This window comes from Eubalaena glacialis, chromosome 12, assembly GCF_028564815.1.
Source record: "Eubalaena glacialis isolate mEubGla1 chromosome 12, mEubGla1.1.hap2.+ XY, whole genome shotgun sequence".
Classification (NCBI taxonomy): domain Eukaryota; kingdom Metazoa; phylum Chordata; class Mammalia; order Artiodactyla; family Balaenidae; genus Eubalaena; species Eubalaena glacialis.
In genome coordinates, this window is record NC_083727.1 from 98,893,274 (window position 1) to 98,912,061 (window position 18,788).

General features: G+C 40.0%; 1 protein-coding gene across 8 annotated transcripts in view; it reads left to right on the forward strand.

Annotated features, from left to right (window-relative positions):
- The window catches only part of MYO6 (myosin VI), a 136,060-nt gene that overhangs the window by 38,844 nt on the left and 78,428 nt on the right, over positions 1 to 18,788 (forward strand). For all 8 annotated transcript variants that reach the window (XM_061207677.1, XM_061207680.1, XM_061207679.1 and 5 more), the window contains exons 2-3: positions 8,586 to 8,728; positions 14,198 to 14,267. In XM_061207677.1, coding sequence (XP_061063660.1) covers positions 8,612 to 8,728; positions 14,198 to 14,267 — 187 coding nt within the window. In that variant the 5' untranslated portion in view covers positions 8,586 to 8,611. The remainder of the gene's footprint in view (positions 1 to 8,585; positions 8,729 to 14,197; positions 14,268 to 18,788) is intronic.

Below are 18,788 nucleotides of genomic sequence, written 5' to 3' on the forward strand. Positions count from 1 at the left end.
CTCGCCTCTACACTCATTTCTCAGTTGTCTCTATTTGGGCAACTTCCCCAAACTTCCAAACCTCACTTTCAAAACGGGGATGGTAGCTGCCTCCCAGAGCTGTAAACATGAACTGAGGTAACATGTCCGAGTGTTTTAGTGCGACGCCTGTACATAGTGAAGGTCTGTGAAATGTTGTGAATCTGTGGTTTCCTTTGACCACTTGAGTGAACTCCATCCCAGCTGTGAGAAGAAAAGTCACTGTGTCTTCAGTGTCTGTTTTGAGTGATATGTGTGTGCACATACCCACACACACAACCCAAGTTAGTAGAGTTAAAAAAAAACAAAACAAAACCTTAGTCTTATAAATTACATGAGAACTTCATTGAATATCCTGGATTATATTGGCTCATTTATGAAAGAATGATAGAAATGACAATGGAGCAGCACCTTCTACCCTTCCTTTTTAATTTGTGTCTCTCTCCTGGTTTATTCCTCCTAATCATAGCATCTGAGAAGTTTGTTGGTTTGTTTGTTTAACGAGTTCCTACCTCAGGAGAACTGTGTGGCCTGAATTGGATTGGACTTGGGACCACCTCTTAAAACGACTCTGCTGCTCATAGGTGAAAATACTCAACTCCTGTTTTGGGACATTTTAGGAGAGTTCAAATGCCAGAGATGTCACAGATGTGTTTAAAGGCCTAAGGATTGTTCAGACTTCTTATCACCTTGACTGAAGATAGTGTACAGTCTAGACTGTGGTTTTGATCACACACAGACCTTTGGTTCCTGACAAATTTGAGTGACATTGAACTGGGGCCTGCAGCTGAAGCTGCAGAATTTGAGCAGAGTAGGGCCATTTTACACAGGCAGGGTCATCCTAGAGAAAAGCCCTTTCTTTGGCTTGAAGACCAACGTGGTTTCTTGAAATTTGATTGCTCTTTTCATTAGCCACTTACTGGGAGGCTAACATGATCCCTTGGTGGAGAAAATGAAGAAGTCTTCAGTCTTTTACAAACTCCTCTTTTGAAAGGCCAACAAACTTTTAAGAAGTAACTTTTAAATCTAGCACTAATTATCCAGGGAAGGTCTGGATGTAATCATTGGACGATAAATAAAATCTTATTATTAGTCACAGGATGTGGAAAATTTAAATCACCTGGCATAAATTAATATCTTGCTGTTATATTCTGGTATTTTAACATCTGTAAAAGAAATTTTGAGCTTCTGAAGTAAACTGGGATGTTTAGTCTCTGAATAATACAGAACTTTCTTTAGAACGATCTAAGCTGTGGCCAGGTTATCTTGGTATATAGGTTGTCTGCATGTATTATTTGAATTATATCTAAATTCAAATCTGTTTTGTGATAGTAATTTATGTAGGAGTTTATAGCTTAAATATAGTTATGATTTCTTTTCTGTAAAATCTATAAGAAAATCATATAACCAATTCTCATAATTCAGATTATATGTATTTGGAGTAATTTGCCTGATTGTATCAGTTTTCAGATCATCTTATAAAATATCTCAAATATTTAATAACCGTATAATAAACTTATTAATAAAATATTTGCCTTATTTTTTATCCTCTTTTTTTGTTAGCTAGTTCATCTTAGCTATACCAGTTAAGCTAGTTAACCTTGGTGTTCTGAGGCTGTTTCAAAGAGTCAAGTGGTAATGGGCTTAGCTTGAAACACCAGTGGATACATTGGGCTTTCTGAAGTTATATTTGGAAGTACTGTATAACCTTTGTAAAAACGGTCACTCATTAGGATCACTCACTAGGCTGTGATTAGGTCACTCATTACGCTGTGATGAACTGGACCTAGTACTACCGAAATCTGAAGGAATGTCATAGCTGGTCTAGACATTGCTCCTTTTTTATGTCTTACACTAAAAAACATTAGAGCTCTGTATTTTCTTGTCGATATCTAAGCCTAAAAAACAGTAGCTAGCACTTAGTAGGCACTCAGTGAATACACATTGAAAAAGTGAGTGAATACCAAAATTACTTCTTAATTGAATTCAGGTAGTCAAGTTTTAGAACTTATCTTTAGATGTTTTCTTATTTTATTTCTTTGTCAGGAGTTTGTATTTAGTGGTAGGTATTTTCTCCCCGTTGTTAATGAATATTTATTGCTGATAAAATCAAGACATTCACAATCAATTTTAATATGAATGTGTTGTAGTGAATGCATAATACCGTATTATGGCAATTAAGTAATTCCCGTACTTTATTACTAGCTGAACAAGGTAAACTGGGAAATGTTTTCTAGGAAGGCCTTTTAAAAGGTAGTTTAGTGACTAAAGGGAAACCTACTGAAATATTTTTGAGAATTTTGGTGTACAGGTAAGTTCTTAGGGAACTGAAACGCTTAATGGCAGATTGTGCTAGGTACACACAAAATGCACCAGCCACTGGCCAACGGTTACCTGGTGCCCAGTTTTCTCACAGTGTCTGGACACCAGGGAAGCTAATAGCCTTCAGGATGCACTGATACAGATGAGAGAAGTTGCCAGTTTCAAGCTTGTGTGCCAAAGGTGCACATAACATTCTTTTGATCAGCAGGGCCGGGGCCTGGCCAGATGAAAGAGTAGTCCTTTTAAAAGGCAAATTTGATACATCTACGCAGCTCCCTTACCCCCAGTTAGAATTTAAGATCCTGGAGGGCAGGGATTTTTGCCAGTTTGGTTTACTGCTCTATTCCAAGTGATTGTTTCCCTGTTGGAAGGCTCCATGAGGACAGCCCATGTCTTTTTTTTTTTTTTTGGCCTATCATTATATCTTTAGCAGCTAGCAGTATGTGTTATATACTAGGTGGTCAAATAAATAATAGTTTACAGAATGAATGACTGTGGAAGGCAGTCTTATAAGGGTTCTTCTTTCCCTGTTTAATGCTTCTTCCTTCCTTTTTGGTATCTTATGCCAGCTCTTTCGGCTCAATTCTAAATTAACTTTAGCTGGTGCTCAATTTCTAATACCCTAGCTAATAAAAACAAGGCATTGTCATATATCACAATCACAATTTGAAAAGGGTAATCCTTGAAGGTGATGGCGGCATAGCGGGTGATGGTTCCTATTTGGTGGGCTGGGTCTACATGTTCGGCTCCGGGCATATGGTCCCTATTGGGATCATCACTGGAGTTGCCGAGAAAAAAGAATATGGATGCGTATGTATTTGTCACGCTGGCCTCCAGTATGTTTGCTCTCCAGGGAGCCTCTTGGTGATCTGCTTTTCACTTTTCAACAAAGCCTTAAATGAAAGTTAGCACAGTACCTCTGACAGGCTACAGATTGCGTTTCTATCGATTGCTATAGTGCTTACTTTAAAAATATCAGCTGTCAATTAAGTGCTAAAAATGAGATAATTTTCAGTTGATGATAGCGTATTATAGAGCGTTCCCTCTCTTCCTGAATAACTTAAGGAATTTCAAGAATTTTAAATTTGCTTAGCCAGCCCCAGTGCTTCTTATTTTTTCTTTTGTATTCCTGCAGTGCATATGTCGTCAGCTGTTAATGTGTTTATGGTTTCTAGTACAGCAGCACCTGTTTAACTGCTCTTCCTGTGCAGACATGCTTCATATGTATGAGTGTTGATTGTATGGGTCTTCTGAATGCTTTTATGGGGACAAATAGTAATATGTCAAAAGAATTTTCTTTTGTGGAATGAATAAATCAGACTTCATTAATGAAGGGTAATTTATGTAATAAATAATTAGGATTCCAAAACTAATTAAATGAAGCCTTATTTTAAAAGAGGTTTTATTTTAGTGAAAGCCTTGCGCTCAGTAGAAAATAATCTTTAATTTAATAGAGGGGGGAGTGAGTGTCTACCGCTCCTCCAGGTACAAGTTACATCATCGACTCAGAGTTACAGAAAGATAAGTTCAGATCAGAATCTGGGCCAGACTGGCCTGGGCCAGAGGCAGTGGGTGTGTTTGATAATGGTGCTCACAGTGGCTCTTCTGGGGTCATACTGCTCCAGTTTGAACTGGTAATTTGCCTAAGTATCGAGTTCTAGGTTGGAGACCATTTTCTTTCGGAATTTTAAAGGCATTGCTTTATCGATTTCCTGCTTTCAGTGTTGCTGAAGCCATTTTGATTCATGATCCTTTGGATGTGACGCATGTTTTATCCCCCCTTTTTCTCTCATTTCTCTGAAAATGTGCAACATCTTCTATTTCTGGTGTTCTGAAATGTGACATGTTGTCCTTTTGTCTGTCTTTTTCCAGTTATTGTGTTGAGGACTTAATTGGCATTTTGGCTAGACTCTAGAAAATCATGCCTTTCAGTTCTGGTGAATTTTCTTTGGATATTGGAAAGCTTTCTCCCCTCTGTGTTTTGAAGGGAGCAGGATGTCTGTTTTTCCTGGTATTTTGATGCTGAATCTTTCTACTTGTCTCATTTTTATATCTGTTTTTCTTCTACTTTTTCTTTTTTGCCTTCTACTTTCTAGCTCTTTTTTTTTTTTCTTGGCTTTCTGAAAAAAATTGTCCAACTTTATTTTCTGTACCTTCTAGTGAATATTTCATTTCCGCTATTACGTTCTTAAAGAAAAATTATTCTGACACTTGTTAAAATGACAAAGACGACTTTATTCATGACTATTGCAACAGGAGTGTATTAGCCTGCTTGGGCTGCCATAATAAAATACCATAGACTGGGTGGCATAAACAGCAGACATTTATTTTCTCACAGTTCCGGGGGCTGGAAGTCTGAGATCAGGTGCCAGCATGGTCGGATTCTGGTGAGGACTCTCGTCCTGGGTTCTGCAGCCGCTCACGTGGCCTTTCCCTATAGTGTGTGCATTGAGGTGGAGAGATGTCTCTCTTCCTCTTTTGGTAAGGCTACCAATCCTATTGGATTAGGACCCCACCCTTATGATGTCATTAGCCATGATTACCTCCTGTCTCCAAATACAGTCACATGGGCGATTACAGCTTCAACATATGAATATTTGGGGGGACACAATTCAGTCCATAGCAGACACATACACTCAGCCTATAACAAGGGGTATTACAATAGGGAGAACGATTGGGCTCCACTTTGAATACAGCAAAGACAGCTGGGGATTTATAGCCAGTGAGCAGAGTGCGGGGGTCAGTGGATGAAAAAAACTAAGTGGAAACAGCACAGGTAGGGGATTCTTGCTCAACTGACTTACAGGGATTCTTTTTGAAGGCAGATCAAGGATTTATATGTCAGAGGTAGGGGATGAGGAACTTGATAAGATATCAAGGGTGAGAGGATTTCTCTAAACCGGCTTAGCAGGATTCTTGCTAAAACTGGCCTCTGTAGGCCGAACGAGGACAGGACAGACTCGAAGGCCTAGCGGAGGCCTCGTCAAGAAGAGATATGGGAACATATGTATATGTATAACTGATTCACTTTGTTATAAAGCAGAAAGTAACACACCATTGTAAAGCAATTATACTTCAATAAAGATGTTTAAAAAAAAAAAAAAAAAAAGAAGAGGGCTCAGAGGAGCCTCACTGAAGCTTGGTCAGGAAGAGAGTTTTGTCAGCACGTGGCGGTTTCGGTATGCACAGCCTCAGTCGTTCCTGGTGTTTCTCTTTCCGGAGGCCCTCTGTCTCCTTCAGAGAATAACCTCTAGGCTTCTCTTGGGGTGATGGTGGGAGGGAGGTGGCGTTTGCCCAGCTGTGTGCCGTGTGTACGCCTGGCGTTAGAACTCTTTTTCTCAAACAGCTTTCCCCTATCTCCCTGATGCTAGACCCCTCTTTTCACCCTTGCTTCGGTGGTGTAACTGGGTTATCTTTCCCCATCCCAGATTTGGGGTTTGGCTCTTAGGTTTGCTAAGTCAGTTAGCACACCGGCCGCTCACTTCTCAGCTTCCAGAATGTCGTTGCTGTCGTCTCCTCTTGGGCTCTCCCCCTCCTTGTGCACTGATGTCTTTAATTTAAAGACTCTTTTTACTGTAGATTTAGGGGTTTGAGGAAGGAGCAGCGTTGGATGTGTAGCTTTAAATCTGTTATCTTAACTGGGAAGCTGCAGCAAATGGTTCAAAATGGGAAAACAATTTAAATAGTTCAAGGAAATTTTGACATTCTTTTTTGACTTTGTGGGTTTTGCTTCCCTGTGATTTTTTTTCAGATACCTCATGATTCCTAAATGATCCCTCATGGCTATTCTGTAATTTCCCTTTGTATTTAGAACTATCACAAGACCATTTACTTGAAATTTAGTGGTGGCTTCGAACAAGGGATATGGGGGACTGTAAGGGAAGAGGTGTCGCTGGCATCTGTTGGGTGCCGATAGAAAGGGGATCTCAACTTTACGTCACTTAATCCTCATAGCAATTCTGTAAGGTAAGCGATATTGTCACGTATGGGTAAGGATAAAGATATTGATCAGAGAGATTAAGTAACTTACTTAAGAGCTAGTCAGACAGTGGTGGAGCTTAGTTTCAAGCCTAGGTTTTAAGACCTTTCAAGTCTTTCTAGGATAGCATCTCCTTCTACTCCTCCCAAACTGTGTACACAGTTCATTCAGTCACTCAGTGAAGGTTGGGTTGCCTGCTCCGTGCTGGGCCTTGGTGACACATGAGGGCTAGGCCATGCCCTGATACAACAGGAATGTCATGATCAGACTTACTTTCAGTAGGATTTCTGGTGATCTGTGCATTCTGGCAAGAGTAGGAACAGGCGGCTAAGTTAGTTACAGGAGTCCTGGTAAAGGGCCATGTTGGTTTTGACCAGGAAGGCAGAGCAGATCCAGAGAAGTGGGTGGATTTGAGATACCCTATTGGAGGTGGAGCCGACAGGATTAGGGGGTGATAGGGGTTTGGAAGGAGCTGTAAGAATTGAGGATGACTCTGGGTTTGATTTGAAATGAATGTTGTTGGTGCCTTTAGTGATATAATGAATGTGGTGGAACAGAGTAATAATATAATAATAACAATGTTACATCTGTTAGACATCTCCATGAGGAGGTGTCCAGTATGCAAGTTAAACACCTGGGAACTCAGTGGTGCTGTGTAGGCTGGAGAAGTCAATTTGGGCATCACTTACATATAGATTCTATTTAAAGCATGGGACTAGATATGATTATTTAGGGAAGGTGTGTGGATGTAGCTGTGTGAAGGTGCGGTAATGCAGATCTGAAGCAGTGTTACTCATTCACTTCTGTGGAGAACCCTCAGTTAATTTCTTAACACTGAATGGCATTTACTGCGTGGGGACAGCAGAAGCCATCATGTAGCCATGGCATGGAAGACATTAACTAGCAAGCATGTTGCAGACTTGCCAATAGTTAGCAGTTTTTAGATTGAACTGTATACCAGACATCCTTGTCTTCCGTGAGAGACTAGGCCTGATGGGAACATCCATGTGGGAAATCCCAGATCTGAGAACGCCACACAAGAGGCGAGTTACGGCACATGCGTCTCTTCAAGTGTAGATAAGTAAGGAAAAGTAAGTTCCTGCTGAGGTGCTGAAACTAGGACGTCTGGGATCACTCACTAGGTGATTCATTATAACACGTTAGTCTCACAGAATCCAAGCTCATTAAAATTAAATATTTTATATGTTATGGACCCTTTGGGATACTCTCAAAAGACAGAATCGTAAACGTTAGGTCTGAGAATGCCAAGCATGAAAGCAGCTTTCTAGGAATACTTGAAAAACTAGCCTGGAATTCAAACTAGGCAAAACCTGGAAACAATCTAAACGTTCATGTCCAGGACAGCAGGTAGATAACTGTGGCATGTGATTTCAGTGGGTTAGTGTACACAGCAGCTTGGCTGCACATCAGAACATTTTGTTGGATGAAAGAAGCCGTACACAGAAGCGTGTGTGCTGAACAGTGGGTGCCTGTGGAGGTAGGGATTGACCAGAAAGAGGCACAAGGGAACTTTCTGGTGAGATGGAAATGTTCTGTCTGTTGATTGGGGTGTTTGTTGAACGGGTATGTCCACGTGTGGAAACTCATCAGCTTGTATCCTTAGAATTTGTACATTTCACTGTATGTAAGTTTTACTGCAGAAAAAAAAATAAGAAGACAACAAAGCAGTAAGCTCAGTGGTTCTGTGGGCATCCCTCTAGGGAGCACAGGGGTGGGGCATCGCTGTAGTTTCAGCCTGTCAGGGAAAGTCTCCCAGAGGAAGTAACCTCTCCTGTGTCTCATTTTTATCCCTTAGGTCTAAGGTAGACTTATTGTTCAAGTCTTAGCTAACTCCACACAATAACATCTCTTCTTCGGATGACTGTTTAATTTATTGTGCAATCGGGAATACTTCAGGCAGTAAAAAGGAGCGCTAGTATAAATTACAGCGGGCAAGAGGTAAAAACTGTGACCGTTGCTCTCTCTGCGCTGCTCAAAGGGTAGCTGGTTCTCACTGCAGTCACCACCGAAGGAAGACGGTGGCAAAGCAGGTGTTCCCGGCGGGCAGAGCAGCCTCTGCTTGGTCCCTCTGTACAGGCGGTACAGGGGGGTGGGTGCAGCGGGATGGCAGGGGGCGGGGATTACCTGTGCAGGGGTGCTCCTGTGTTTCTAAGAATTGCGATTTACATGTTAACTGAGAAAAAGATTGTTATCTTTTTTCATTTGCAGAGTTACTCACGTTGCTTTGTTTGTTCCTTTGAAACAGGAGATAGTGGATAGCTCCCTTCAGAAATGGAGGACGGGAAGCCCGTTTGGGCGCCGCACCCTACGGATGGATTTCAGATGGGCAATATCGTGGATATTGGCCCTGACAGCTTAACGATTGAACCCTTGAACCAAAAAGGCAAGGTAAGAAGTTTCTCCGAAAGATTTCAAAATTTGATTTGTGTCTGTAGGTATCTCCCTTTTTCAATGAAGTAGGTATTTTTTTAGCACAGTATAGGGGAAAGCAGTTTTCTGGTCAGTGAATCCTAGTTTTCTCCTGAGTTGTGTGATTAAATCAGAAGTGCATACCCTAGGGGGAAAATGGTGTCCCGTCGTAAAATCAGACAGTAATTTAGTGAGCCTTTCATTAGCATATTCTTAAGAAGAAATAGCTATATAACAAAATATAAACAATAACATTTTTTATTCCTTAAGCCACATAACTAAAGTTATGAATATATCTGTGCTGTATTCAACATGTTACCAAGTAAAAATATAAAAAGTGAATGGGATTATGTTATGAAATTTTGCTTTTTGCTTTAGCTCCCGGATAATTCTTTTTTTAATCTTTTTTATTGAAGTATAGTTGATTTACAATGTTGTGTTAATTTCTGCTGTACAGCAAAGTGATTCAGGTATACACATAAACACACTTTTTTAAAATATTCTTTTCCATTATGGTTTATCACAGGATATTGAATATAGTTCTCTGTGCTATACAATAGGACCTTATTTATTTATTTATTTTAAAGTTTATTTATTTTATTTTTGGCTGTGTTGGGTCTTGCTGCGCGCGGGCTTTCTCTAGTTGAGGCGAGCGGGGGCTACTCTTCGTTGCGGTGCGCGGGCTTCTCATTGCAGTGGCTTCTCTTGTTGCAGAGCACGGGCTCTAGGTGCACGGGCTTCAGTAGTTGTGGCACGCAGGCTTCAGTAGTTGTGGCTCGCGGCCTCTAGAGAGCAGGCTCAGTAGTTGTGGTGCACGGGCTCAGTTGCTCCGTGGCATTTGGGATCTTCACGGACCAGGGATCCAACCCATGTCCCCTGCATTGGCAGGCAGATTCTTAACCACTACACCACCAGGGAAGCCCGGACCTTGTTGTTTATCCATTCTATATATAATAGCTTACATCTGCTGTTAATTATTTTTATTATTATTATTATTTATTTATTTATTTATTTATTTATGGCTGTGCTGGGTCCTTGTTTCTGCGCGAGGGCTTTCCCCAGTTGCGGCAAGCGGGGGCCACTCCTCATCGCGGTGCGCGGGCCTCTCACCATCGCGGCCTCTCCCGTTGCGGAGCACAGGCTCCAGACGCGCAGGCTCAGCAACTGTGGCTCACGGGCCCAGCCGCTCCGCGGCACGCGGGATCCTCCCAGACCAGGGCACGAACCCGTGTCCCCTGCATTGGCAGGCAGACTCTCAACCACTGCGCCACCAGGGAAGCCTGTTAATTATTTTTTAAAAAGCTTTTTATTTACTTAAATTTATTATCATGTGATTGTAGTAAAAATATTTCTATTAAATAAAGATATTTAAGTCTTAAACATAACTGTTATTATTTTTGTTGTAATGGTACTTTTTAAAACATAAAAGCATACTTTAATTTTGTACACATGGTATCTATTTTGGCTTAGACATAGACTAGACAATATAACAAAATGAAAGTATGGGGGAAAAGTGACTTGGAGTCTTTTCAGCCTTCCTGGGGACTGTAGGGCCTGTTTTGTGGGAGAGCTTAACACTTTTCAGTTTAATAAATGTTCCCGTTAAACAGAACCTCTGACTAAATTAAATTTGTTGATGTCATTTCTGTTTACTTTAGACTCTGCCAGTGTTCATGAATAATTTATGTTCTACTGATACATGGTTAACTAATGCCATATGACTGCCATCCTTCTGGGAACCTTAGAAAAACAAGGTGGATCTCTCATGAGGTCCGTTCACAGAGAAAACTATTCTGTTACTGTAAACAACCCAGGAACCTAAATGCATAATATATAATGTGCCATGTTAGCGGCGGCCAATTAAAGATACCCTCAGAAAAGAAAAGACAAAGTGTTTCTAGTTTTTCCTCTTATTAACAAGTACCTATTTGTACTTACAATGCAGTACATGTTCTAAAAAAAGAAAGAATTAAAAAAAAAAACTCAATTATTTTTATATATTTGAAGTTGTAGGGGAAGAAAAATTTTCCTCTACCCTTTTGGGTCTCTGGCTGGGCCTGAAAATTAAATTGACATAGGACACATTCACAGTAGGAAAGCACACAACTTTTACCAGATTTTTTCATATACATAGCAGCCTTCACAAGAGAATGAAGAATTGAAGAAGTGACCAGAGCAGGAAGCTTTTATATCTTTTAGACAAAGAAACAATACATTTATGAAGAATTGATAAGACAAAGGGTTCTGGGCTAGGGGTGGTAAATGGTGGAGAAGTGATTAGGAAGGTAAGGGTTAGTCTGACAAGGCAAGGTTTGTTTGCACAGATTTCTCTTGGTCTCCATTCCCTCTGCTGGTGATAAGAATGTCTTCTTTCCTCCTGGTAGAGCGAGGGCACCTCACACGTGGGAGTTTTATCTCCTGCTCTCAGGAATAAAAAGGGTCAGAGTGCCCTTCCTACATCTGTTGTTTGTCAAGTGCCTTTAACTCAAGATAATCAATATGCCAAAGTAGCATGTTTTGGGGTGACAGAAATTTAGTGAGCCTTTCATTATCTTTCAAAGTCTTTTTTCATTTTTGTTTAACATATCTTATAAGCACAGTAAATCAAAAGCCCCAAATGAAATGAAAAGTATGTTTCCTACTTATATTTCATTATATGTATTCTGTTATATCCATAAGTAACAAAATAATTCAGTTCAGGGATAGAAGAAACTTTATTTACGGGTATATGCTTTTTTATAGTTTAAGTATTTTGTGCTTTCAACTGTGCCTTATTAGGATTAATCAGGTGCACACATAGAACCAATAAAAACACTTAAAATTCAAATTGTGGAGTCATGAAAACTTTATGGATCGTAGATTATTTATAAACTAAAGTTGAAGCTTCTTTTCACAAAATCTTTTTGAAAGTTAACAAATTCTCAGGGATTTCTTTTCATCTTAATCCCCTCCCTGCCCCCACTTTCTGATCAGGGTCTTAATAAATTGTAAAGTGTCATAACAACCGTGTGGTTAAAAAGATCCATAAGAGAAGCAGTCTTTTGTGTAGATGATTCATGGAGTAGAGATCATCAGCATTTAAAAATGAAGGAAGTGCGTAAAGCAGCGGACAAGTCAAGTACATCTGTTTGCTGATACAGTAGAAGCATAGAAGAGGGAGTGACGAGCTCTAGTGGGGAACCTGTCTTTGTTGATAGCAGTGCCTTTTAAAGTTTTTCAGTCGTGGCCCGTCGTAAGAAATAGATTTGAAATCGCATTAGGTATATGTATTATTCATGTGTGTGTATGTGTGTATTGACGACAAATAGATTATACATGTCAACAAGTATATGTATCGTGTGTGTGTGTATTCAAATGCAACATCCTTACCGTATGTGATGCATTCTGATATTTTCTAATATCTTTTATTCTGTTAAAAATGCCATCTTGAACCTCTCAATTGATTTCATGTTCCATATTTGCAGGTGACTGGCCTGCAGGCTAAAGCCCTAAACGTGTGGCATTTAAGGGTCTACATTTCCTTTTCCCTGTCTATGTTGCTAGTCTTGTCTTTTGTCAACCAGCAGTCTCCCCCTCATTCTCTTGCCCTTATGCTTAGTCTTATGTGTCTTTCTCCTCCTCTTCCAGCCTTCCTCCCAGGGTTTATCAGGTCCTCAGGGAGCCAGGTGGTGCTGGGCTCTGTGTGTCGCTGTGAGCAGCGACACACAGCCTGGAATGCCGCTCTCTGCAGCTCTGTGCTTATTTAGCAAATACTAATTCATCTCTCAAGAGTGACTGAGGTCACCTCCTTTATGAAATTTTTCCACAGACGCCCTGTCTCTTCCTCCTCCTCCCATGCAGTGGAGTTTACTGTTGATTACTCTTTCCTTTGAGGAGTGGTATCCCTTCTTAGCCTCCCGTAACGCTATTGGAGACATTTGTTTACATTTCTCCCCCTCCCTGCTAGACTGTAATCTTCTCAAGTGCAGGGGCTATTTTCTTTGTCCATGTTGTCATGGAGCTGGATGCACTGTGTTTGCTGGGTGGTAGGTGTTTACTGTGATCTCTTGATAGGAGAAAAAGCCTCCTTCCTCTAAGAGAAAACAATTGCCTTAATGAAACAAGTTTCCTCCTTCTCACTGAGTAGGTAGTAAAGGGGAGAAGAAGATGGGGGGGCTGGTGATCATTTGGGGGGTGAAAAAGGATCGAGAGAAACTATTTTTTAGACTCACTACAGGCCTTTCAGCCCCAAGATTATTAACCTTCCCATTCTAGGAACTCTGTGTCCTGCACCCCATTTATGGAGCCAACACCTGGAGTCTGGGGAGGCTTTAGCCCCATTGCTGAGGCTGTGAAAGTGGCGCGTAGATCTGTGACATTAGCAGTTATTTCTGAACATGTTTCTCCTGTAGAATCATTGTTATAAATTGTGGATTGTTTTATAGTACCATAATATACTTAATGTACGTTATGGATTAGTTCTGAATTTGTGATTTATCCTTTAAACCTTTCCTCATTTATAACATTAAGAACATGTGTAGTGGGTTCCAAATAATTAACTTCTAGAGTTTTCAGGACATAACAGTTTTCTAATTTGGGTATGACTTTGAGTTGAGGTAGCACTAACAGCCTGGATTTTCCTCTGTAAACTATAGCAGTAGCCTTGTCTTATACTCTTGCATATATATACATATACAGACCTACAAATAATCTAAAATAATTGAACAGGTTTCCTTAGAGATTGGTTTGATGTGGATGGAAGCTTCAACCACAGGAGTAATTGTAATTGTTTGAGAAATAGAAATGTATAGGTAACTATTAGAATGGCATGGAGAAAATTTAATTCTCTTTAGATGTAATTTGAGATCATTTCTTCTCTCTTACAAGATACTATCTTAATTCTAGAGTTTCTACCATAGTATTTAAATGATATAATAAACACCACCTTATTCATGGATATCTGTAATGTTATGGACCTAATAGTTTTGGATACTGTTTATATTTTTGACACATTCCTGTACAGGAATTTGTGTCTAATGTGTTTTACTCAGACAATAGCATTAATTAAATTATGGTCTGTTGGTGTATCTGATTGATTGGATGTTACTTTTTTCCTTTTTTAAAACAGTAAAATTGCTGTATACATAAACACTAAAATTTTTATTTTTTTAAAAAGTTGTTAAATAGCATACCTATGTAAACTTAATATACTTCTTGTTTTGTCCCACTCTAGGTGTTACAGCACAGGTTTTGTTTTTGTTTTATTGATTTCCATTATTGATTTCATGTTCATAGTAATAATGGATAATATATGTGAGTAATGACTTGTTAAGTAGTAGGATCTTGTATTACATTTTAATGAAGAGCATATTATTGCCATTATTTCAATGTATGCAGTCGGTTAAGCTCCTTTATCTTTCTTACTGTTTGTAAGCTTCTAGTTTAATGAGCTCTTGTTTTGTTTTTTAGACATTTCTGGCTCTCATAAACCAAGTGTTCCCTGCAGAAGAGGACAGTAAAAAAGATGTGGAAGATAACTGTAAGTATCAATTTAAAAATTGATAGTTCTCATCATAGAAAAGGGAACTGTTCCTTCAAAAAGTATATGAGTGATTATATTACAGGGCACACCGTCCTTGTTCAGAAGAAATGTTGCCTTTTGACCTGAAGGTTCCTGTGAATGGAGGAGCCCCACAGTCCTAGATGCATTGTTCTCTCACATTTGCACTTTGGTGAAGGGGTCTCCTGAATATCTTTTTAGTGTTATCTTTGTTGTGTAAATACAGGGAATGGTAATTAATCATTTACTAACTATGAAGCCTGAACTAAAGATCTCTTGGTTTTATGTTTTTTTTTCTTTTTGAAACTCTGAATCATCTGGAATCAGATGATTTTTATAGTTGTATATGTGGTTCAATAATTTGGAAGTTGAGTCGAGAGGACCCATTTAGTGTCACCGTTTGAAGGAAACAGACATTAAAAAAAATACTGTGTAGTAAGTGCTAATTGAAAATTGATTTCAGAACATTGGATTAAAGTGCAACATTAATTTGACTTACAACTATCTTAGAATTTTTGGTGAAAAAATACTGTATCCAGAGCAATAGGCCATGTTTATTCTTACCTTTTCAAGATAAAGCGGTAATCATGTTTCATTTTTTATGTGGCGATATTTAAGAATCATGTCCAGTTGTCATGGGTTTCGTTAAATGTATCTGGCATTAAAAACTCTGCAGTTAAATAAGAGAGGTAGGAGAAAGGAATATATTTTGTCCTTATTGGTTTTCTCTGGAGTTCGCATTTGAGTAAGCCTGTAAGATCCCCCTGTGTGACGTGGAATACAGGAGTAATGGGGGAGCCCCGGGTTCAGATTCTGACTGTGCCATTAGGAAGCTGTGTGCCCGTAGGCAGTTTCTCTCTCTCCTTTGAGCTTCTCTTCTGGAAAACAGGAGTCATGATTTTTATGTTTCATGCTTAGAGATGATACATTTAAAATGCTTGGTGCAGTGTCTGACCTCTCACAGCCTCTCAGTAGATGGTATCTGTTGTTATTAGGTGTAGGAGACTGGGAGAAAAAATGTGGCGCTCCCTTCCTTTCCAAAATTGCTGGAGAGTTTGTCTGATGGGATAATATTTTTCTGAACAGCAATCAGAACAACAACAAAAAAGAACGAGATTCTATCGTATCTAAAATAAGAGAAGATTCTTTTCTGTGAAAACTTGCTAGGGTATTCAGAATTGGAATCAGTCCTTTTCATATATCAAAATAACGTTTTCTGGTTTATGCATCCACATAGAGCTAAGCATAATAAATGATGTTGAATTACTTTTAATCCATTTCTTAAATATTTTAAAGCAGTCTCCCTCTGATTGTTTCATGGTGGTGGACTTGTCTAACCGTTTACTTTTCTTGGTCTTAGTGGAGACGTGCTGCTTCTTGCAGGTGTTGACTTTGGTGATGCCAGACGGCAGGAATGTTGCTGAGGATGTACCTGTCCTCACCACACAGTAGTCCAGCCCTACTTGATGTCCCCTTTCTGAAACCACATCACGAACGCAGCTCTAACGGTTGAGTTTAGAATGCAGGTTTTCCAGCGAAAGTGGTTCCGTCACTTAGTAGTTTAGTCCTTTTGCCTGAGGCTTGGTTGCCCACTACACCACTGTCCTCCGCCAAGTGACGCATGGCGTTGTTTGTTTGGGTCTCACGTGCGTATTTCTAAAATCCTTTCGTCTTCTCTGTATCACGGTAATAATGTAATGATTAAAAGCTTGATGTCTATAGAGCATCCTGAACTATGTGATAAAGGTTCTGTTGAAACAGACCCACGAGTTGACTTCTGGTAGTGCCCTCATAATATAGCAGAATTTATTACCTTTAGTTTTAGCTCCAGGTTTTCTATGTGAAGGGTTTTATGTGTGGAGTTTAGTATGTTAACTTTGCCTTTTTACTTGACTCTTGAGGATTAATGCCAGAATAGGAAAATAGTTCAAGGATGTGAGGTTGGTAATTAAAATAAGCAATTTTTTGTGCTAATTTTTAAGCTACTGTTACTTACATGGCATATAATAATCTTCATGAATGATCCCTGTTAGAAGTCGAGAATAATAAAGTATAAACTATAATATTGGAAAGAATCCCCAAAGTTGCCTGGTTCAGTCTCTTTTTCAGTAATAGAATGACTTCTACAGCAGTGTAACGATAGAATTGATTGACTTCTACTGTGTCGAAGTTGTTTGTGGGTTCTTTTTTTTCTCTCAGTGAACCAGAACTGTAACAAATAAGTAGAATCTTAAATGCTTAGATAACTCCCTAGTCAGATTCCTAAATTTAATAATTGAGTGATATCTAGTCTTCATTAGAAACTTTTGGTGTGCTCAGTATATATTAATTATACCAAAATTCTTCTTACGGAGTTTATAAAGAAACAAAGACGTTCATTCTTTTATTATGTCTTATTTAAAAATTTTTAATATCGAGTGTACAGTTAAATCAATGAATAATGAGGCATAAAAGGTGAACAGTTCACCTAAAGTATTGCATGTCAGTAGCCACACCAAGTAGTCCTGGGGTGGCCACTAGGAGAGGAGGGGAGGAGGGAATTTGGTGGAGCAGGAAGTGATTTCCAAGACCCTCTGAGCATCCCTAGGTCGTGCCTTCAGGGGTGCAAAGGCCACTGAGACTTAGCATTTCCCATTCTGGCAAGCTGAGGGTCATACATGTTCCATTCTGTCTTTCCTTTTCTGTGTCTTTATTTAAATGGAATAATCTGAGTAGCATAATTTAAGAGGAAGACCCTCTGGTCCAAATTTTTATTGTCATTGGCAGATATTTCAATGGTGAGGGATTTTTTTTTTTTTTAACATCTTTATTGGAGTATAATTGCTTTACAATAGTGTGTTAGTTTCTGCTTTATAACATAGTGAATCAGCTATACATTTACATATATCCCCATATCCCCTCCCTCTTGCGTCTCCTTCCCACTCTCCTTATCCCACCCCTCTAGGTGGTCACAAAGCACCTAGCTGATCTCCCTGTGCTATGCGGCTGCTTCCCACTAGCTATCTATTTTATGTTTGGTAGTGTATATATGTCCATGCTGCTCTCTCACTTTGTCCCAGCTTACCCTTCCTCCTCCCCATGTCCTCAAGTCCATTCTCTACATCTGCGTCTTCATTCCTGTCCTGCCCCTAGGTTCGTCAGAACCTTTTTTTTTTTTAGATTCCATATATATGTGTTAGCATATGGTGTTTGTTTTTCTCTTTCTGATTTACTTCACTCTGTATGACAGACTCTAGGTCCATCCACCTCACTACGAATAACTCAATTTCGTTTCTTTTTATGGCTGAGTAATATTCCATTGTATATATGTGCCAGATCTTCTTTATCCATCCGTCTATGGACAACAGTGAGGGATTTATTTAGTTGGATTACCAGATATCCCTGAGAAGGCTGGTGGTGAGTATGGGAGGAGGTAAAGAAAGAAGGGCAAGCAGCCATCCACATGCCATGTAGGTTTATATGATTAGCTTTTCTAGGGGAGCCGTATCGTGGGATTAGGCATTGTTACTTACAGGAAGCAGAGAGAGTAGCATCATGCAGCCAGGCAGTTTCAGAGGAAGCTGAGCGATGGGCGAGTGGTTCGATGTTGTGCTTTGCATAAGGAAAGGCAGCTTGTAGATCAAGCTCCTGGGGACGGGGGTGGAAGAAGCGCAGGGGTGTAGAAGGTAGGGGACCGAACCCACACGAGATACCCCCTGCTGCCTGCCTTCTCCACATCTTTCCTCAACTGAAAGGAGGGCTGCCTTTCAACTGTTAGGGGCCTCCACCCACTTCTTACTCTGTATTTTTCTGCTGTAAGTGGCATTAGAGAACAGTGAGGCCCGTGTCCTTGCGGTGTGAACTGGCTGCATCGTGTGAGTGTGGAAGCACGGGTAGTCTGTTGAGGCAGGTAGAGCAACGGGCTCTTGTTTGACAGAATTGGCCGGGTGTTGCATTGTAGGTTATATATACATACAGTGTAGGCATATATACAACCTCAGGGAGGGATCAAGCAAACAAGCAAATGAATCAGGCAGGGCCCTGCCCTCAGGGATCCGGTATAGAAGCCAAAACCAGATATACAAAACTGTCATCACAAGACTGGCATCCTGTGGTAAGCCCCATGACGACAGGACAGAGGAGCAAGTAGTCCTAGTGGTGGTGGGGTAGTGAGAATGGGGAGGTGTCATTTGAGGGATAGTCTTCGAACTGACCTTAAAGGGTAGGTAGATTTTTGATACCTAGAAATATAGAGGTGCAGCCCAATGCATGCATGATAGTTGAGTTTGGTAAATGGTTTAGTCTGCCTGCAGGTTAGACCACATTAAAGGGAGTTATGGAAAATTATATGAAAAGGTCAGTTGAATGCAGGTTTACTAAGGGCCTTGAATATCAGACTTGAACATGGATTTGGTAGTTGACGGAGACCCACTGCTGAGTTTTGAGGAAGAGAGAGGTTTAGTCAGGGCTCTAGTGTGGTTAGATTAATGCACTGAGCAATCTGGGTTAGAGAGGAGAGAG